This window comes from Nyctereutes procyonoides, unplaced genomic scaffold, assembly GCF_905146905.1.
Source record: "Nyctereutes procyonoides isolate TBG_1078 unplaced genomic scaffold, NYPRO_anot_genome, whole genome shotgun sequence".
NCBI classification, from domain to species: Eukaryota; Metazoa; Chordata; class Mammalia; order Carnivora; family Canidae; genus Nyctereutes; species Nyctereutes procyonoides.
This window is the reverse complement of record NW_026575120.1, coordinates 36,608,306-36,631,033: the sequence shown is the minus strand read 5'-3', so window position 1 is coordinate 36,631,033 and position 22,728 is coordinate 36,608,306. Positions and strand designations below refer to the sequence as shown.

Genomic DNA, 22,728 nt, shown 5'->3' with positions numbered 1-22,728 from the left:
GACAGCAGAAGGCAGAAGACTTGCCTGCTCTGCATCCTCCAGTTGATAAAATATCTTAAACTGGTTTCCCAGTCTTGAAATAAAGGGGTTGAACATTCAACCAGTGGTTCTTGGTCCACATTTTCTGAAGTTGTTAAGACCCTAGCAAGTTCCCTCAGGCCACCTTCGTTTCAGAGTGGCCTAGAGCCAGGTGACCAGATCTCTGAAACTAGCACCTGAACTGGCTGAAGTAGGAGCAGCTCCACTACTATCTATGTCAGATCACTGAGCGGCATAGGGAAGGTCCCTTTCGGATCAGAGATTCTGTGATAAAAGTAGTTAGATCGAGTCATGTACCTGATTGGGAGAAAAAAAAGGCATCATTTAATGTACAGGATAGAATATGAGTGCCACCACACCACAGTTGGTGTAGCAAATGCTAAATAGAAAGTTATAAATTTGAGGTGTGGATAATATGTGACTTTGCATGCAAATAGTTAATGCAAAGGAAGTTCAGCAAAAAGAGTTCAGGTTGTCATTAGGAAAGCATCTGTGGTATGAGTATTGAAAAAATGGATTATTATAACTAGAACAGAGAGAAATATATTAATTATGAATTAAAATGGCTGCTTTTTAAGAATGGCTAATATTTCCAGGTTCATTAGAATATTCATATAGTAAGATGCCAGCTATTCCTAATATGAAATATTATCATTGTATATCAGTAAGGAGAAATTAAAAATGAAAATAGGTCATGATGAAATATAGAAGGAACAAGCATATGTATTTATTGGTTTATGGACAAAGTCTGAGACACTGTTTTATTACCATTGATATAAGAAATCATATCTGTTAATACTAAAACATTTGACTTAAGTCAAATGCTGTTTTCCCTAAAAGACAGTGGTCAGACTCTAACTAAATGAAATTCTGTTCTAAAAACAGCCACATAATTTAGTGGACCCTGCCTGATAGTAAACATTCATCTACCCTTTGTGTTTCAGAAGTATTTTTCAACCAGGCAGTGAAAAGCCACTGTGGCCATGAGATCGATCTCATTTTTAGGAGTCCCAGTTTCAGGCTGAGAGAGAACAGAAAGCTCAGCCATTATGAAAGGAGCTGGAGTCAGAGTCAGGCTGATGGGGGGGGGGGGTAAAGCATAGGAGGGTGTGTGGAGCGAGGAGACTTCCCGTGTCCACACCGTCCCTCGGATCTAGGGTGGAACAGGTGTGTGAGCCAAAGCAGAGAGCGGGAGACAGTTGGGGACACAGCAGCAGGGAGGATGCCATCCAGGAGAAGTGGACATTTCACTAGCAAGGCCTCCCCCGAGAGGAACAGCTGGTCAGGCGGAGTTAACCAAGATGGAGCCAGACTCTCAGAGGAATTTTCATGGCCAGTCTTCCAGAACTTCCAGGGCTTTTGTAAACTCAGGGACTCAGAGTCCTCTGATGAATCTGGCTAGATCTTCCCGGCTATAAATAGATGATGAATCAATTTCTAATCATACTTAAACTTCACTCCTGAAATTAATCAATATATGCCATGGTTTTTCTAATTTTGCCTAGGAGGTGGAAATAGATCTTTTTTTTTTTTCATATATTGTGTTTTTGTGTTGGGTATGTATAAAGATATGCGATGATACAGGGTTTTTTTTTTTTTCAATAAAAGCCCTAAATAACCATTCATATTAGTAGCCTCATTTGTAGCTTGTTTAAATTTAGAAATATTTCCTTAAAGTGGTTCTGCTCTTTGATCTAAGGTGATGTTCCTTCTATATGATTTATATGGTTCCTCCTCCAGGGATGAAAATCCATGTTATTATTGTTTTCATTAATTTTTAAAAGTATATATGCATAAACACTTTCCCAGTTGTGATCAATGTATATGTCAATTTTTTTTTACTTGTTTAAATTAAGCAATTTTTTTTTAATTTTTATTTATTTATGACAGTCACACAGATAGAGAGAAAGAGGTAGAGACACAGGCAGAGGGAGAAGCAGGCTCCATGCACCGGGAGCCCGACGTGGGATTCGATCCCGGGTCTCCAGGATCGCGCCCTGGGCCAAAGGCAGGCGCCAAACCGCTGCGCCACCCAGGGATCCCAAATTAAGCAATTTTTCTATAATGCTGGACAGTCTTCATCTTTAATGACTATATCGTATTCATCAATATTCTATAACCAGTTAGCGTGGCACTGGAAAATTGTAAAAAGTATATTTTTAAATATGTCAATGTTTTTATCTGACCTGGCATCCAAGAGCAGCAAGTCGACTGTAAAGTAGACTTACCAGGCATTCATCCCTTTTTAGAGCTTTATTTCCACAGCCACCCTTGGGTTTGGCCTCTCACGTCACAAACTAGGATATGTCCTTGCCCTTCCTAATTTCCATGCATCCACCACCTCTGTCCATACTCCAGGGGACAGCTGTAATCCAGGCCCTACCCAACTCGGGCTAATAGGTACCTTCACTAGTTGAGCATACATCCTGTTACAGATGATCTTATGCCTGAGATGTGAATAAGCTGCTTCATAGGCTGGTTTAATCTAATCTTGTTTAAATGAGTAATGTCCTTCAAAGCAGTTATGGGTTTTTTTTTTTCCAACCCCACACATGCCATTCGTTGAGCCTCTTCCTCCAGGGATAAGAGGTGCCGTGGTTGCTAACAGTCCTTCATTGCTCCTTATTCCTTCCAGGAGAGCTGTGCCTTTTCTCGAGCATAATGTTTATGTCTGCCTGTTTGGGGTTATCTGATTTGACTTGGTAAATTCTAAAAGAGCACAGATTATGTCTCCTTAGCTTATTTTCTGCAGATGTCACCTGCAGGTTTGAGATTGATATTCAGTGATTACATGATGCCACCTCCCATATTCTTCTCTTTCTTCACTTTTCCATGCCGTTTCCATTTGTTTGATGTACTTAAAATAATCTCTGTTGACATTTGAAGGATAGAAGCAAATGCCACTTTAAAGCTTCCTCGGTGCAGATGAAATGATGATAATAATACACATTTCCCATACTTGCATGGAGAAGTCAAAGACCATCACAGACATTAACTCATTCGTATCCAAAACAGCCATATTTGGCAAATATGGAGGTCACCTGAAGAATTTAGAGCAAAAGTCAGAATATTGTGGTGGGAAGCTCAGCTCTGTCTTCAGGGAGGACACTGAGGCCAGCAGCACACAAGGGCCTGCCTGCCCAGGGTTTTCCTGCCAGTCAGCCACCAATTGGGATGAAACCTTTGTCTGGGATGGTCAGCTTTGCCACATGCAGCCACAACTGTCACACTTGTGTGCATGTTTGGGAGATAGGCCAGTGTCCACAGGAGGCAAGGCTGGGCCCCAGGAGTTGAAGGAAGTTGAGCAAAGTAAATCAGCTCAGCACAGCCCCTGGACAGACTCACATTCCCTTCTTTGCACACACATTTAAATCTGATATGGACTTTCCATATGGAAAATCTTGGGCCATTTCTACACAGATCATTTTACCATTAATAATTAGGCCACATTTTATGGATTTGGACTGTCCATTTTTCTTTTTTTTTTTCATAAAGCAGTTCTGATGTGCGCTTTAACTGCAGCATGGGCCCTGGGAGTGGAACATGATAATGATATATAAGGGAATTCTTGTTAACAAAGAAAAATAATAACATATTTTAGAAAAGCCTGAACATTTGAAAGCACTTGGGAAACCTTTTCTAACTGGCATAATTAGCTTTGGTTCCTCCACACTGTGGCATTTTCTCGGTCTAATTGTTTTGGGGACAGCAGGCTGAGTGGAGACACAGGCAGTGTGGAGACAGAAGGATAATTGAACATGAGAGGCCTTCTAATGACTTCCGGCCCGAATCCAAGGGCAAGGGACACATGCAACTTTGGAGAGAGATGAAGATAAATGCAACCACTTTCGAGAAGAATTAGAATAGCCCTTAGACACTTGAGTTCAAGAAAGGATTGGTGGTCAGGACAGAGAGGTGACCACAGCTCACCTTGGGAGGAGACTTCAGCCCGTCAGGGTTTGGAGAGCGAACCTCCGACAAGAAAGCTCAGTGGAGGGCGTGCTCTCACAGTGAAGACGTCCGCTCTGACCACTTTTCTAGGCACTGGGCATAATTTAAGTTCCATCAGGAAGTGTTAACTACAGGCTGTCCTGGGTGCGCTTTGGTTAGGTTGATGAAGGAAGACCCTGTCCCCCCGTGCCAGGCTGTGTGTCCGCTGTCCCTTTGGGGGCCCTTCCAAGCAGCTGAACATGCACATACCACAGGCTAGCTGCCTGCTTCCCAAATGTGGCACACATTTTCTTCAATTTGGGTTTATTTTAAACACACTTCAAGTCAAGGAGCATGTCTTGATTTGATTCTCCTAACAGCATTACTTCAGCTTTCAAGGAAGCAAATGTGAATAAGAAGAAGGTTCTCATCTTTTTAAACTTTCCTCACCAAATTTTCCTTCACCAGTTCTCATCTTTTTCCTTCACCAGTTTTCATCTTTTTAAACTTTCCTCCCAAATTTTAACATTGAATTTTAATATTAAAAAAAATAACAACAACAACAAAAAAAAACCCTGGCAGCCTGGGTGGCTCAGCAGTTTAGCGCCACCTTCGGCCCAGGGCATGAACCTGGAGACCCGGGATCGAGTCCCATGTCGGGCTCCCTGCATGGAGCCTGTTTCTCCCTCTGCCTGTGTCTCTGCCTGTGTGTGTGTGTGTGTGTGTGTGTGTGTGTGTGTGTGTGTGTGTGTGTGTCTCATGAATAAATAAAGTCTTTTAAAAATGAAAAATAAAACCTCAAACTTACAGAAAAATTGAACAGTATGGCAAAATCTTTATACTTTCCCTCGAGATTCAGAACTGTTAACATTTCTCTACATTTGCATGCCCTTTCCTGGTGCGTGTATTATTAATTCAGCCTCCAGGGGTAAGGAATGAGAGAGAGCTATCCAGGCTGGAGGGGGACATTGGACTTCAGACTGGAAGGATATAGCAAGCATAGAAAAGATGGGTATGTTCCAGAAGGAGGGAAGACATCAAAACTTCTCATGGAAGTAGGAAGTTCCTGATCTATTAAGGGAACAGCAAGTGGCATGGGGTGGCTAGCAAGTAGGTTAAATGGGAGAAGATAGCCATTTGAGGAAGGGCCTTGAATGCCAGGCCAAAATGTTTGGGGTAGGAGGTAGCAAGGTGATGAGCAATGAATTTTCATCATTTATCCTTTCAGGCAGGAATGGCCAGATCAGCTAGGGAATTTAGAGGAGTGTGAGGAGAGGCAATGACTAGGAGTAAGAAGACTATCTGCTGTACGTCCAGGCAGGAGTTGTCATATTAAGTTCCTTTATAACACAGGATGTATTCTATTGGTAGTTTTGTTATGTTTGTTTAGGTTCTGCATTTTTTACTTTCTTGTCTAGTTTTGTAATCTTTCTCAGCCTTCAACTTAAAGGGCAGAGGACTCTCTGCTGAGCATATGCCAAATATCCAAGTGTGTGTTGATCCATTCCTGTCATAAGCTGAAAATAATTTGAAATGACTTGTTATGCTCACTTGAATTTAATAGTCCCTTTATAACCTGAGACTCTCTGAATACATATCTGCAGATGAATCAGTCTGATGATAGTGTTCCCTGGAAAAACAGATAACTAATTCATTAAGTATGGTTTCTGCTTCAGTAACCTAGATCTGTACTGTTCAATCAATATGGTAACCAGTAGCCACATGTGGCTGTTAAACACTTAAAATAGATTTGTTCAAACTGAGAGAAGCTGTAAATACACACCAGATTTCAAACTTAGTGTATAAAAAAGGAATGTAAAATATCTCAATAATAATTTTTCTTATATTGATGACATGTTAAAATGACAATATTTTAGATATACTAGATTACATGAATATAAAGTGGCCCACTCTCACCACTTTTCTTCAACAGAATATCCGAAGTCTTAGCCAGAGCCATTAGGCAGGAACAAGAAATAAAAGCCATCTACGGTGGGAAGGAAGAAGTAAAACTGTCATATTTGCAGATGACATGACAGTATATAGAGAAAACCCTAAAGACTGTTTAAAAAAAAAAAAGCTGTTTAAACTAATAAAAGAATTCAGTTAAGTTGCAGGATAAAAAAATCAATATCCAAAAATATACTGGGTTTCTATACATTAATAGTGAACTATCAGAAAGAGAAATTAAAAAAACAATCCCATTTACAGTTGCATCAAAAAGAATACAAATAAAAAATAAATTTAAAAAGAATACAAATAAATTTAACCAAGGATATAAAAGACCTGTATACTGAAAATGATAATACTTTGATGAAAAACAATGAAAAAGACACAAATGGAAAGATATTTATGGTCATGGATTGGAAGAATAGTCTTAAAATGTCCATATGACCCAAATCAATCTATAAATCAGTGAAATCCCTACCAAAATTCCAATGACATTTTTCACAAAAATAGAACAGACCTAAAACCTATATGAAACCACAGACAACTCTGAATAGCCAAAGCAATCTTGATAAAGAACACACCTGGAGGCATCCTGTTTCCCGATTTCAACCTATATCACACCAAGCTACATTAATCAAACAGTGTTTTATTGGCATAAAAAGAGACACAGGCCAGTGGATCCATATGAGTTTCTGAGCCCAGAAATGAATCTGTGCATATACAGCCCATTAAAATAAAGGAGCCAAGAATATCCAGAGGGAGAAGGACAGTCTTCTCAATAAATGGCAGTGTTTGAAAGTTAGACCTCCTCTATTCTGTGTCATTTACAAAAATCATCTCAAAATAGATTAAAGACTTAAACATAAGATCTGAAATCTAGAAGAAAACAGAGATGGTAAGCAGCTTGCCATCAATCTTGGCAGTGATTTTTTGGATTTGAAACCAAAAAGCAAAGGTAGCCACTGAATTAAAAATAAACAGGTGGGTCTGCATCAAACTATCAACAAAATAAAAGGCAGCCTACTGAATGGAAGAAAATATTTGCAAATCCTATGCTGGATAAGGGACATCCCAAATATATATTCATAAAATTTAATAACAAAAAATGTTGATTAAACTTTTTCAAAGAAGATATTCAAATGGCCAACAGATACATGAAAAGGTGCGCAACCTCATCATCAGGGGAGTGTAAATCATAACCACAGTGAAGTATCACCTCACACTTGTTAGAATGACTATTATCAAACCGACAAGAAATAAAAGGTATTGGCAAGGATGTGAATAAAAGGGAACCCTTATGCACTGTTGGAGGGAATGCAAATTGGCGCAGCCACTATGGAAAACACTATAGAGGTTCCTACAAAAATTAAAAATAGAACTTCATATGTATGATCCAGCAATGCCACTTCTGGGTTTTATCCAAAGAAAACAAAAACACTAACTTGAAAAGATATATACATCTGCATATTCACTGCAGCCTTATTTATACTTGCCAAGAAATGGAAGAACTTAAGTGTCCATTGGTGGATGAATGGATAAAGAAAATGTGTATGTACATACATACACACAATGGAATATTATTCAGCCATAGAAAAGAAATCCTGCCATTTGCAGCAACATGGATAGATCTTGAGGGCATCATGCTAAGAAAAATAAGTCAGACAGAGAAAGACAAATACCTTATAATCTCATTTATATGTGGCTACTTAAAAGAACCCCTCAATACAGAAAACAGAGTCATGGTGGCCAGAGGCTAGGAGTGGAAGAAATGGGTGTAGATGATCAAAAGATAGAATTTTCCAGTTATAAAACAAGTCATCAGGAGGATGTAATGTACAGTGTGTTGAGTATAGTTACTGTCTTGTTTATTTGGAGGTTGCTAAGAGAGTACATCTTAAAAATTCTCATCACATTAAAAAAATATTTGTAACCATCTGTGGTGATGGACATCATACTAACACACTGTGGTGATCATTCCTCAATATAGACATATTTTGAATCCTTAGTGTATCTGAAACCATTGTCACTTATATCTCAACAAAAATAACAAATGTGTGTGTATATAAACATTTTACCTGTTTTTACTTTTTAATGTGGCTACTGGAAAATTAAAAGTTCGATGTGTGGATCCTGTGATATTACAGTGCTGACAGAGATAATTGGACATTTCTGTGACACATGCTCTCCAACTCATATTTTTTTTAAGATTCCAATAAATATACATGAAAGGCATGTGTTCTGCAGCTCTCCACTAGGACTAGTTTGAGTTTCTGCCATCAACAAAGTGTGAAAAAAGCAATACTGATACTTAAGTCTTTGATAATTTTTAACAACCACCATAAGTATCAATGCTGTTTTATAGGAAACAACTTTAAAATAGGAATTCTGGGAGGGATATTTTTATTAGGAAATGGTAAATTAGCAATTTTTAAAAATTGAGGGTTTGCCCAATAGAAGTCTGTAAAAACCGGTTTTAAATCTGTAGTTCAAATAATTAAAATGGTAAAGACCAATCCAGTGAGCTGATTTCAGAGGCAGTATAGTTTGCTTTTTCTGCTAATGAAATGTCATATTTTTGTAATATATGGCATTTCTCCAAATTGGCTAAGCATCTTAAGAGAACAAATGAAGGTAGAGCATGCGGCGGTGCTATTACATCTGAGATAGTTGGTGATACGTCCATTACATCTGACTGCACTCCCAGGGCTTAACATAATGTTCCAGAATGCTGGGGAACCTCTTGAGATCCATCAAAGTAGGTTCATTAAACATTTGTCTGTGTGGCATACTTAGAGTGGTTTGCACACTTCCATGGCTTTGCCCACTTAGTCCATCAGGCTGCTGACAGTTCCAGACTTTAGGGGAAACAGAGCAACCTCAATTCTCTTTTTAAAGCTCTTCAAAGAATTGCCGTAACCTCCCTTGGCAAGATGTGTCTAACAACTTTCATTATCATCATCATAGCCTATGGATTTAACCTCTCTGAATTTCATTTTCCTCATCTGTAAATTGCGGATAAAAACCTGCTATACTCGGAGCACGTGGTATGCCCTGTAAGTGTTCAGGTGACGTCTGGGATGAATGAGAATTACTCCATCTCAAGCATCACCTCCTTGCACAGCATCTCTCAGGCAAAGCTCGTTTACTCCCTTCTCTTACTCCCTCAATTTCATCTATTTAAGAAATGTTGGCGTTGGGATGCCTGGGTGGCTCAGTGGTTGAACATCTGCCTTCAGCTTGGGTCATGATCCCGGGGTCCTGGGATCGAGTCCCACATTGGGCTCCCCGTGGGGAGGCTGCTTCTCCTTTGCCTGTGTCTCTGCCTCTCTGTATGTGTCTCATGAGTGGATAAATAAAATCTTTAAAAAAAAAAAAAAGGAAAGAAAAAGAAATGTTGGCATTGCCTTCTTTATAATTCACTTATTTATTTTACGAAATAATCAGATTCTTAGGAAGCCAGAATAGGAGTCAGGCCTGTGGGGATCTGTGTGGCTCCCCACTCACCCAAGAGTTCACTTCCTACTTGGCCTATCCTGGCCCCATCATTATTAGCCCTTGGCCCACACTTGTCCACTGGGCATGACTGTATGTACGTCAGTACGTCCTTTCTCCAGTGTCCAGCAAAGAGGATAGCTTTGGCCAATACCTATCAAGCAAGTGATTTACTAGCCTGGCAAAGTTTATCTCATTGTACCTCCCAGCTGGCCATAAACTAATCACTTGAACTAAGGCGTCTGCGAATTATTCAAACCATGCCAATCTCTCTTTTTCATTTTAAAATACTATTAATGTGGAGAAAGAAAACCTTGACCTAGTTCATTGACAGAGATAGCAATGAAGTTGAAAATTTCTTTCCAGCTTATCAGGTGTTAGATTTTTGATTAGATAATCTGTACAGCTTCTCTGTGAAGTAGATCTTCATATACACATTTTAGATATGAGAAAAATGAGTTCACAGAGAAAGTGAATAATAGAGGCAAGGTCTGAACCTAAGTCTGACTTACCTCGCACAACGGGGTTCATACTTTTGAGGGAGATGACTCCTCTGTCAAAGTATCTGAGCAGAACAATCACCCGGGAGCAGAGGGAACAGATCTTCCCTGCTCATGCTATCCCAGCCTTTAAAGCATCAGAAGCCTCCCCAGTGCTCTTTCACACTGTCAATCACCTCAAAAGAGCCACAGCCCAGTAAATCCGTTTGCAGAGGTGAAGGCAGGCAAGAAACCAGGACAAATGGTCCTCTATACCCTCGTGTGACACACAAAAAAAATGGTTGGATAATTTAAATTCTAGTAATTTGCCATCTTCTACTGTAGCATCCTCAGTCTTTCAGCTTTAGACAAAAGCTAGTAGGGTATCATTAAAAGCAGCAGAATATTGAGTGCCTAACTCTCATCCTTACCTTTGGGAAAGAAAACAGTGTGAGATAACGGAAGAAAATTATAAAATCTATGTTAATGTTTCTCTCCTTTTTAAGTACTTCTAATTTTCTAAAATATGAAAACCCAAAAGTTAGGCTGTGCTTCTGTGTTCCCTAATATATCTGCTGTTACATTTCATTGGAAGGAAGGGTAACGTAAGCAGCCCTCGTTGGCCACTACTGTTGTCGTGAGACCACAGTTGCCCTTAAGACAACTGATGACACTAGCTTTGAAGCAAACACTGCACTTCCACATTCAGACAGAGCAAGCAATTTTACGTTATGTTTGCCACGTGTGATATGGTTTCCTATAATTTCACACAAAGCTGTAACTTTTATTCTTATCTCTAGTTAAAACAAGAATTGACTTGAATAATTGGTTATCTAAGAATCATGGTTAGTTCTACTCTAACAACAAAGAGCGGAGGGGGAAGAATCACATCTCAGTTGTCTAAATGTGGAATTGAATCTAAATGATAAGCCAGCCAAGGTTTTGGACAGGTTCTCTGGGGGTAGATCTGAAAAAGTAATTTTTGAGAGAGTGATGGCATCAAGATGGCAAATAGGTCATTCCTAAAAGTCCAGTCCCCTTCACAAGAAAGCAACAGTTACCACGGATGAGACACCACTATAAAAATCCTAGAACGTGAGGGTTCTAAAGCCTAAAGCACAGAGACCGAGATGGACTGCACGAGAAGGCCGAGAGCAGCAGCTCCCCCCAGGGCAGTATGACACTTCACCAAGAGGACCCCGAGCCTGCAGTGTCTCCAGCAGGAAAGAGAGCGCGAGGTGGACATCTTGCTCCCCAACACCGAGAATCACTTCTCAGGATCTCACATCCAGGGGGGTAGTGTGTAGCTTGACTGCTGGGGGTCAGATTGTGATTTTAAAAGGGGGGGGGGAATAGAGTCGATAGCAACCACATTTGGATCTTGGAAGACTGAGTTTCCACTCAGAGCAGCATCGAAGTAGAAATCTCAGCCAGTGGTTGTGCTTCTCTGAAGAGTCAAGATTGTGCCCCAAGCTGACCAGGAACTTGGTGGGGCCCAGATCTGCCTGGTTCGGGACCATAAATAATGAGTCATGCCAGCCTTGGAGCCAGACCTTCTTGAGCAGGACAGCTAATTCGTAGGACTGTCTACTGCTGAGTGTAGCTCCCAGCACAGGAAGCCTGGCCTGAGCCCCTGTGAAGCTGTTCACCCCAGTAGCACTCACGTGAAGAACTTGGCCAGCAGTGCTGGCTGTCTGCAGAGCCGAATGGTAACCCTATTTGGCCAAGGAGCACGATTCCACCCAATTCCCCCAAACAAGAGCCTTGCAGGCCCTGGGGCCTATTCGATGCCCCCAATCAACTTAGCAAAACTAATCTACGGTCCCATCCACTACTGACCAGGAAACCCAACCACAGCTCCCAGGAATCTGCATTGCCCACCCTGCCATCCCAGTTACAGCAGCACTGGAGTGGAGAGCCCAGCCAAGCGCCCCTTCTCATCTGCAGGATCAAGACCATAGCCTGTTTGTCCTCCAGAAAAGAGCCTTGCCAGCCTTGGGGCCTCTACAGCAACTCCACCTAAACAGGGAAACTAACTTGTAGCCCTGATCCCTGCTGAATACAGCCTCTGCCCACCCAACCGAGGAACCTAACAGGGGAAGCCAGGTAGCCCATCCTGCAGCCCTGCTTACAGTGGCACATGAGCCGTGAACAAAGCCTGTGGCTCTGCCCATCAGCAGAACAAAGCTGGTGACTCCATCTGGCCAGAGATGGTGCACAGTCCTGCCTGATTTGGGTCCCCAAACAACAAGCTATGCTGGCCTTAGCCCCCGTTCTGCTGCTCTGCCCAATCAGGGAAGCTAATTCATAACCATGCCTATTTCTGAGAATAGTAGTAATCCTAACTGTCTAGGAAACCTGACCAACAAATCCAGGCAACTGTGAAGCCATCCTACAGTTGCATTGGGCAGGCAGCACAGTCAGTACATGGAACATTTTTTTAGGATCCTCTATTAGGCCACAAAAAAAGTTTTAGTAAATTCAAGAATATTGAAATCATACCAGTTATCCTCTCTGCCCACACTGGTATAAAATTAAAGATCAATAACAGGAGGAAAAATTAATGAATAGACAGAAATTAAATAGCATTCTCCTGAATAGATAGTAGATCAGAGAAGAATTTCAAAAGAAAGAGTACCTGGAAACACAATATACCAAAAACTTATAGGATACAACAAAAGCACTTCTAAGAGAGAAGTTCATAGCTATAAGGCACACATCAAGAAAACAGATTTCAAATAAACAGCCTATCTTTACACCTATGGAATTAGAAAAAGAAGAACAAACTAAGCTCAAAGTTTGCAGAGGAAATACAGATTAGAAAGTGAAATACAGAAAAGACCATTTTTAAAAAAACTAAGAGTTGATTCTATGAAAAGATAAAGTTGACACCTTTATGTAGACTAACCAACATAAAGGAGAGTACTCAAATCAACAAAATTTATAAATGAAAAAGATTACAACTATAAAATCACCCAAATACAAAAGATTGCATGAAGCTACTATGAAAATTACACCAACAAACCAGACAACTGCAAAGAAATGGAAAAAATCTTAGAAGCATATACCCTACCAAAGCTGAGTCAAGAAGAAGTAGAAAATCTGAACAGGTGAATTACTAATACAGAGCTTGAATCAGTAATGAAAAGTCTCCCAGTGATGTACCAGATGGCATCACTCTGCATTTTACCAAACATTTAAAGAAGAATTAGTACCGGGACACCTGGGTGGCTCAAGGGTTTAGTGCCTGCCTCCGGCCCAGGGCATGATCCTGGAGTCCCAGGATCGAGTCCCATATCAGGCTCCCTGAATGGAGCCTGCTTCTTCCTCTGCCTGTGTCTCTGCCTCTCTCTCTCTCTCTCTCTCTCTCTCTCATGAATAAATAAAATCATTAAAAAAAAGAATTAGTACGAATCCTTTTCAGACTCTTCCAAAAAATTGAGGTGATAGAAACATTCCCAATTCCTTTTACAAGGCCAGCGTTAACCTGATACCAAAGCTAGATAAGGACATGACAAGATAACTACAGGCTAGTATCCCTGATAAGTACAGATGCAAACATTTTCAACAAAGTTACTAGCAAATTAAATTCAACAGCATATTAGAAGGATTATTCACCATAATCAAGTAGGATTTATCTCTGGGATGCAAGGATGGTTCAACATTTATACAAATCTGTAAATGTGGTACATCACATTAATAGAATAAAAGAAAAATGATCATGAGCATCTCGATAGATGCAGAAAAAGTATTTGACAAAGCTCAAAATCTATTTATGATAAAAACTCCTAACTAATACATAGAAAGAATGTGCCCCCTCCATATAATAAAGGCCATATATAACAAGCCCACAGCTAACATCATCCTTAATGATGAAAGTCTAAAAGCCTTCCCTATAAGATCAGGAAGGAGACAGGGGTGCCAACTGTCACCATGCCTATTCAACACCATACTGGAAGTCCTAGCCAGAGTACTTAGGCAAAATAAAAGGCATCAGAAGTGGAAGAGAAGAAACAAAACTCTCTATTTGCAGATGATATGATTTTATATGTAGAAAATCCTAACACCTCCACCAAAAGAAAAATCAACAAATTTAGCAAAGGTACAAGTTACAAAATTAACATACAAAAATCAATGGTGCTTCTATATACTAACACTAAGTTACCTGAAAAAAAAAAATGATCCCATTTGTAATAACACCAAAAACAATAAAATAATTAGGAATGAATTTACCCAGAGGTCAAAGATCTCTACACTGAAAACTACAAGATATTAATGAAAGAAATTGAATAAGACACAAATAGAAAGATACCCCATGTTCATGGATTGGAATAATTAATGATTAAAATGTCCATACTATTTAAATCTCCATACTGTCAAACTATCCGGATCCATCTATAGATTTATTGCAATCCCTAACAAGATTCTAAAGGCATTTTTTTTTTTTACAAAAGCAAAAAACAATACAAAACAAAAAACCCTAACATTTGTATGGAACCACCAAAGACCCTGAATAGCTAAAGTAATTCTGAGAAAGAACAAAGCTGGAGGCATCACAGTTCCTGATTTAACTATATTATGATGCTGTAGTAATCAAAATAGTATGTTACTGGCATAAAAATTATACATCTAAGCCAATGAAACATAATCTAGAGCCCAAATTAACCCCCCACTGATAGAATAAACTAATATTTGACAAGGGATCCAAAAATATGCAATTGAGAAAAGACCATCTCTTCAATAAGTAGTAATGAGAAAATTGGATATCCACATGTGAAAGAATGAAACTGGACTCTTTTGTTAAACCAGTCACAAAAATTAACCCAAATGGAATAAAGACTTAAACATGAAACCTGAAGCCATGAAACTCCTAGAAAGAAAAAAAAAAAAAAAAACCTAAGGGAAAAAACTGCCTTTTGATAGGACACCTAAAGCACAAACCACAGCTTAAAAAATAAACAAGTGAAACTGCATCAAACTAACACAACAAAAGCAACAACCAAAAAAAATGATAACCTGTTTTTGAAAAGGATCAAAAAAATCTTTGCAAGCTGTATACCATCTGATAAGGGGTTAATATCTAAATACATAAAGAACTCATAAAATTCATTAGTGAAAAGAAGAAAAAGCAAATAATCCGGCAGAAAAATGGCCAAAATACCTGAAGACATTTTTCCAAAGAAGATATTCAAATAACCAACAGGTGATGAAAAGGTGCTCAGCATCATTCATCATTAGAGAAATGCAGTTCAAAACTACAAGGAGCTATCTCACCTTAAGCCTTGTAGGATGGCTATCATCAAAAAGACAAAAGGTAACTGATGCTGGCATGGTCTTAGAGAAAAGAGAAACCTTGTATGCTGTTGATGGGAATGTAAATTGGTACAGCCACTTTGGAAAACAGCATGGAGATCCCCCCCCTCCCCCGCCAAAAAAAAATAAAACTAGAACAACACTATGATCCAGCAATTCCACTTCGGGGAACACATGTGAAGGAAATGAAAACACTATGTTGAAGAGATATCTGCACGCCATGTTCCCTAGCAAGCATTATTCACAGGGGCCAAGAAATGGAAACAACCTCAGTGTCCACAGTGGATGAATTGATAAAGAAGTTGGGGTATATACATACATACACACACACGCACACCCCACTGGAGTATTATTCTGCCATAGGAAGGAGGAAATCCTGCCATTTGCAACATGAATTTTTAGGGCATTATGTAAGTGAAGTGAGTCAGACAGAAAAGAAAACAAATACTGTATGATCTCACTTATATGTAGAATCCAAAAATAACAACCTCACAGAAAACCTCAGGTAGTTTGTTGCCAGGGGCACAGGGGTAGCGGGGAGTTGGGTGAAGGTGGATACAAACATCCAGTTCTAAGATATAGAAGTACTGAGCATACCACGTACAACATAAGTGTAGTTAACAATGCCTTATGGAATATTCAAAAGTTGGTAAGAAAAGATTCCAAAAGTTCTCATCACAAGGAGGAAAAAAATTGTAAAACATGCTAACCAAATTTACTGTGATAATCATTTCCTGGTATATACGTATGTCAAGCCATTATGCTGTGCATCAATATAGCTCAATAGAACAGGAAGAAAATAATCTGTGGGAAGTTGTCTCTCTGCCAGTCTTGTTATTTTGCTTCATGATTGACCCTCCAACATTTGGGTTAGGGGGAGTTTAGTCATAATTCCAAGTATTTTCCTCAAAAAAAGATTTTTTTTCTTATAAGGAAAACTTTACAGTTTGCTTGAAAAGCATGATTCTTTGACTTGAAAGAATATACTCCAAAATAATTGTAGTGACATACTGAATTAAAACTTATGATTTTTGTATTTCATCTTATTCATCTTAGTCTTCTATCATACTATTGTAATCTCCGTAAAGTTGGAGACTAGAAAGTATTTAATTGTGACCTTTCATTAATTCTGAACGTACTGCTACAGACTCAGTGTGTCCCCTAGAAGTCATATGTGGAAGCCGTAACCGCCAAGATGGTGGTATCGGGAGGTGGGGCCTTTGGGAGGTAACTAGGGTTGAACCAGGTCATGGGAAGGGAACCTCTCATGATGCGATAAAAACTATATTCATTCTTTCTCCAATAAGAATTCATGCCTTAGGGAAACCTAAGTGTCTAGCCCTAATGATCTGAAAGTGATAGTCTACCTTCAGAAAAGCAGAAAGGAATTTATATGCAACTACAAACTAGAGACATAATTTTGTGCCCTTGTCCTTTGAGCTTATGTAAAAACCAGGATTTAATCTAATCAGTTTCCAGAATCTTAAAATGCACTGTGTCAAATTCAGGCACTTATGCATACATTGTTCTTCTCTGGGGCATTTCCACTGTAAAGGTGGCAGGTCCGCTAAAGCATCCAAACTTGTCTTTATGAATAAATGGTTTGCAGTGCTCAAACTGTTCCCCAGCTTTTCCCTTGTTGGCCATCGGGAAAGCCTTGAAACCCTAGGCCTGGGCCCGAGGTCTGGAGGTACCTGGTGTGCACCTGATTCCAGGCAAGGTCGCTCTTCAGGGAGCCAAGGCCTTTCTCCAACAGATCCCAAACAGACTTTGTCATGAGTCCATGACCACCACCCTAACCCACTCTCCACATCATCATGTCTAGATTTATAAACGTATGTGCACATTAGCATCATTTAGAAACTTCATCTCAAAAAAGTGCCAAATTACTGAAGAGGCAAGAGCTTCTTAGAATGAATTATATATATATATATATATCAGGGTGATTGTCACATGAGATCCACTCCGTATTTTTGTATAGTTTTACCTTATTACTTTGTGTTTGCATTAGTAAAGGCATGGACAGCTCTGAAAAATAAGTAATTTGAGATTTAATAAATAAACTGTGTTAACTGGTAATACTAATCATACAGTATCCAGTAATACTATTTCTGAATTTTTAAACTGCCTCTTCAAGATTTCCTCAGAAAGATAACAAGCTCCCTCTAGTGGGAAGTGAACATTATAACTGAGTTATTTCCCCCAAAGCAGTGTGACTTTTTGTTTGAAGGAAAAACGCTCCGTTTATTTTTCTCTCTGAATTTTAGCAAAGAGAATAATATTGGTTCTCATGGAATGTCTATAGGAGAACAGTCATGAGTTTGGAGTCATGTTGATGAACTGCTGTTACACAAGCAAAGTGAGGTTATCTGACTTACTGCCCTAATAATGCCTTGGCATTAACTCTAGCTAACCTGTTAGAATATATACATGCCTACGTATATATGTCATTGGTAAGTAAATTCTATCACTTAACTCCTAAGCCTTTACTTTGATAATTAAATAGTTAGAAGACTATCTCATCTGTTGCCCTCATTTTACAGCTGGGCTTATGGATCCCTGCAGATGACACAGTGGAAAATCTGCTTCGACCTTTGAGTTCCTATTAATTTTACAGAAAGCAAGCCTTGCTCATTTTGGCTTTTCTTAATTTATGAGAAAAATATAACCAAAATCCCATACTTTTTTGGAGTAATTAGCTTTCCGCCCCATATCATTCAGACTTGAAGCTAAAACTGCATCTTTATAGCGTTTAATAACTTATGTAAAATGTTAATTCTGAATCACCCAGAAAAAATATAATTTCACTCGGGCAAGGAAGTAAGTAGCACAGTACAAAATGGGTTTTGATTTTACAATCGGTAATGAAAAAAAATAATAAAAAAATTTAATGAAATTTTGTATGAGAATGGCATATATCCCAGAATAGTTAAAAACCAATAACCCACTCCCTGAAAAATGGTTATGGCAAGTTATGGAAACTTTCAGTTTTAAAATCCCACAGCCTATGTTTCTGCGTGCTTCACCGCTTTTTGGTAACTGTTGACAAAGTTCTTCCACACTGGAGAAAAGGTTGCCTCTCACCAAACATTGTGTTTTATTGTTTTCTTATAGCAAATAACGTGCTTGGTTTTGGAACACTGGTCAGTACTTCCAATACCTATGATGGATCTGGTGTCGTGACCGTGGAAACGGACCATCCGCTGCTCTGGACCATGGCCATCAAAAACTAACCCAGCAGCTGGCATCCACAGCCATGCCTCTGACTTACCTCATTTGCCGCTGACTTACTGCTCGAGAAGAGTTCACCTTGGTTTACAGAAATTTACACCTCTCCATGGAAGCCCACTAGTTTTAAAGATGTTAATGTTTTGATAATTGAGGTAACACAGATGACAGATCTCAGTTTTACAGTGAAGGAGAAAACCCACTATTTGTTAAGAAAGTAAATAAGGTCTATTATATTCACTTGGAAAACTAATGTGGCTCATTGCGCTATAAAATTAGGTATCGATTGCTGTTATTGTTATCATTCCATTTATCCTAGAGAATTGCTTTTAATTTGGAAGCTGAGAAAGTTCTCTGTTGAGGGTCCTTGGTGTCCAACACTTAAGCCTTCTCCTGCCCATCCTTGAATCCTTATGCTGAAGGCTACTTCTGAGTGTCTATTATGCTAGAGTTCTCTGTATAATACAGAGGACTCTCAGATTGGGTGGTTACAAGCGCACCATTTCTCCCTGGCCTCATCACTGTCTTGATGCCTCACCTACATCACCTCTAGGTAAACTACAGGTGAAGAAATGCCATGAAGGGTAAGTGAGGCCTCCCAGAGCCTGCTGGCACAGTCACCCCAAGCCCAGCTGTGCAGTGAGCGCTCTGGGCTTCAGTGGGGTGACAGATGGAAACTGCCCTCGTCGTAATTACAACCAAGACTGAAAATGCTGCGCAGAGGAAACTTACGCATGAAAACGGAATTGCTTCTGACACTCCTCAGACTGAAAGAGCAGTGGTTCACAGATCCCGAGTTTACACCAAGTACTAAGCATCTGGGTCTGAAAACATGAGTGCCCGCCCGTCCATCCATCCACCCAAGCTCCCGACACCTTTCCTTAGACCCTGGGAGGGGCTGGCTGGGTGGTGCCTGAACTTCCTTCCCACCCTCGGATTCTAGACCCTGACACCTGGCTGGCAGTGCATGCGCAGGGTCACCAGCTCCGCAGCTCCAAACACCTGGGGCACTGAAATGCACTCGCATTTCTTTTATAATGAGACCCTCTTCCCTCTTCTTACCCTTTTCTATCCTATTTACCAAACCAAATGTTGCCGTACAAACCATGACATAAGGAGAACCCACCCATGATCCTCCATGTACACACATCCCCATTTTGCTCTCAAGGACCAGCAGCCCTTTCCTTCCTTCTGTTATGACAAAGCAAGAGTTGGACTTCAAGTGGAGAATGAAAGGGGGATCAGTTGAGCTAGCATGCAGTTGTTCACCGTGAGAGGTCAGTTTTCACTAGTATGCAAATAAAGGGATTGAAGTCCGATGTCAAATAAAAATACTGAGTTACCAACATGCATGTGTGTGGTCAGTCTTTAAGAAAATAGTCCATTTTCTCAACTGTATCTCACTGTCACCAATCTCTCACAACCGATGTTTCTGTACGAAAAGGAAAAAGCTGCCCAAAGGATGGTTAATGACGACCCCACTTCACTCATCTGGTTCCAGAGAGCGCCCGGTATTACTAACACTCTAACCTGCACATGCACTAGAGCACATGTGCCAGGTGCTCACACCTGCTCTCTCCACTCGCTGCCCATCTATAAGACAAGGATGATGTGGCGCCACTGTTTACCTGGTAGGCCTTAGGAAGGACAGGTGGATTGCTTTCAGAGATCTTTATAAGCTAGAGAGAAAAGAATAAAAGCTGCCGTAATAGAGAAAGTGAAGAAAACCAGTGAGGGAAGAGCCCCGGGGAAGGAAGAGGAGAAGGATCAGAGCACAGGGAGCGGCCCTGAGCCTTTGCCATGTTCTCTGCCAAGTGCAGATCCCAGAGCTTCCGGCCCTGTACGCCGTCCTTCCCATTCACAGCACACACAATTGCAAAGAAGCCAAGAAGCCAGGGGAAAGGTCAGTCGAGCTCATTTAACTCAGAACCTCCGAACCACTGCCCGAAAGAAACCAGAAAGCCGCGGTGGATAAAGTGGGCAGCATTCTTGACACTTGTTAGTATTTTTTATTTCACATAGAAGTTGAGGCTAGGCCGTTGTGTATTCATTACTAGAAACATATTCTTTACATATAAAAGAAATAACTATTTTTAAAAATTTCGCTACAAAAAAAGCAAAACGCATGTCCTGTTTATCCTGAAACTCTTTTACCAGTATTCCTAAGTGGGTACGTAGCAAAAAGCATACAGTTTCTGAATGCAGTAAGCAGAAGGGGGGAGAGCACTGAGAGAGCCCACACCCCCCACCTGCGAATCATGCTGGAGCCATTGGAGGCCGTGGAGGGCTCTCCCTCCCAGGGCAGGGCACCTCTCCCACTTCCTGCCAGGCTCCTGAACAATAGGTATTTGACCCCATTCCATTCCTTCAGGCTGCCTAAGTGCTAGTTTCCTCTCGGTGTGCTTCCTCGCCATATCATCTAAAACACGTATCTGTTATGTTTTTACTAACAGCAGGAGTCTGCAGTGAGATCTCAGGTCCCCAGGCAGCCCCTCTTCCCACCTTCCTGTTCAGTTTGGATCCTGACCTCCAGCTCACAGCCATTAGGGATACTGGAGGCTGGGCCCTGCTGGCCAAGTGACCTGTGTGCTGCTTGGCTCCTTTGACTTCAATCTGCTTCCTCATTACGTGAGTTGGATGTAATGCTTTTGGATTACGTGTTTTGTAAATCTAGTGATGGTCACCCCAAAAATAGCATCTTACCTACATCACTGATTAGGGAAAGCATGCTCTGTCGGCTGGGAACGACAATGGCCACAGCTCCTGCAACGCCGGTGGGAGTCACAAGTGACTCCGAGATGTGATAAGCTGTGTGTGGTCCAAGGAATTCCACGAGAACCACTGTCCCAGATGGAGGACGGCCAGGGCAATACGTGTCTGTTCCTGAACTTCTGCCAGGCACGCAGAGCAGGGTTCCCTAGGGATGGGAGCTAGGGCCATGCCAGTAGTCACAGGATCGTCCGAGCGAGGGCAGGTGGCCGTGCCAGCGTGAGCATTCACGAATAGAAGTGCTCAAGCGTTTGTGCTTGCTTCCGTATGTGCAGAATGCATCTTAAACAGACCTTGCTTACCGCCCCTGCCCAAATTCATGCCTCCCAAAGTTTTATCTGAACAATCAAAATAAAGCAGCACGTGGACTGCTTGAGATCGGGATCGAGATCGGCGAAATAGGGCCAGTCAGTAAGCCTTAAGAAACTAGCCGCTTCCCCAAGGTTCCTGGACTATCCAGACGGTGTCGTCTGAATGGGGACTTTCAAATTCTTTTGATCACAACCCGTTAGAAATACATTCCACCGTATGGCCTAGACAACACGTGCACATACGCAGAATGCTTTAATAATTTCATTTCTAAATTAACCTCTAATTAAAATTCTAAATAATTGTATTCAAAATTGAAATGAAAAATGCCCAGAAAGACAAAACATGCCAAGGGGTAGAGTAAAACGCATAAAGCGACTTCTAAAAACTCTGTATGTGTAAGTGCTTTTCCAAAGACAATGTCTAATTGACCACCTTACCCTTCCCGCTTGGTAATAACGGTTTTCGTTCTTCGACGTGTGCTAAGAGCGGTTAACCTACCAGGGACAGCAGGCTGCGTGGGATCTTACTTGGGAATAAGAACATCAAATTAGCTTCATTAGGAATGGGGAGGGGAGCTAGATTATTTAAGTCCTTTCTAAAACATTTCTGTTCAGAATAAAATAAACGCTCCTTATACCTGGAGGGAGATTAAAATCAAAGCCACAAGGTCAGGCCATTCCCAGGGAGTCAATATATTGGGAATGGAAATTCCTGGCACATCCAGTACAAGTCCCTTCCTTGCCCACAGCAGATCCCCCTTATCATAGTTTCCTGTTGTGATAAGCCCCAGGCTGAGCCTCATCTCAAAACCGTTCTCCATCGGCTTGGCACCCCTGGAGGCTCCGAGCTAACGTGTGATCTTGCCGCTGTACACGAAACGGCGAGGCTTACACCCCCAGAAAGAGGTCACGGCCACGTCATTTTCTTCACAGGTTACAAAGGACTTGTTCACTGTGGACTTCATTCTACTCCCGAAAGCAAGGACTTCATATACGGCAAAAGAAAAAGAAAAAACTAATGCCATCCCTGCAAATGACCTGAAAAACATAACCGGGACCCTGAGATCACTCAAAGTTAAGAAATCAGAAATCTCTCATGAGAGGCCCATAGCTGATCCCTGAGAACAGGAAATCCAAGACCTACCATACTGTGTTATTAGTCCAAAGGTCGAAAAAGGTCTTTAACTAACGATAAAAGGCATTGATAAAAGATGACA

General features: G+C 40.7%; 1 protein-coding gene across 2 annotated transcripts in view; it reads left to right on the top strand.

Moving 5' to 3' along the window:
• The window catches only part of TPK1 (thiamin pyrophosphokinase 1), a 316,037-nt gene extending 296,258 nt beyond the window's left edge, over positions 1–19,779 (top strand). For both annotated transcript variants that reach the window (XM_055335380.1, XM_055335382.1), the window contains exon 8: positions 18,318–19,779. In XM_055335380.1, coding sequence (XP_055191355.1) covers positions 18,318–18,436 — 119 coding nt within the window. In that variant the 3' untranslated portion in view covers positions 18,437–19,779. The remainder of the gene's footprint in view (positions 1–18,317) is intronic.
• Positions 19,780–22,728: the final 2,949 nt, after the last annotated feature.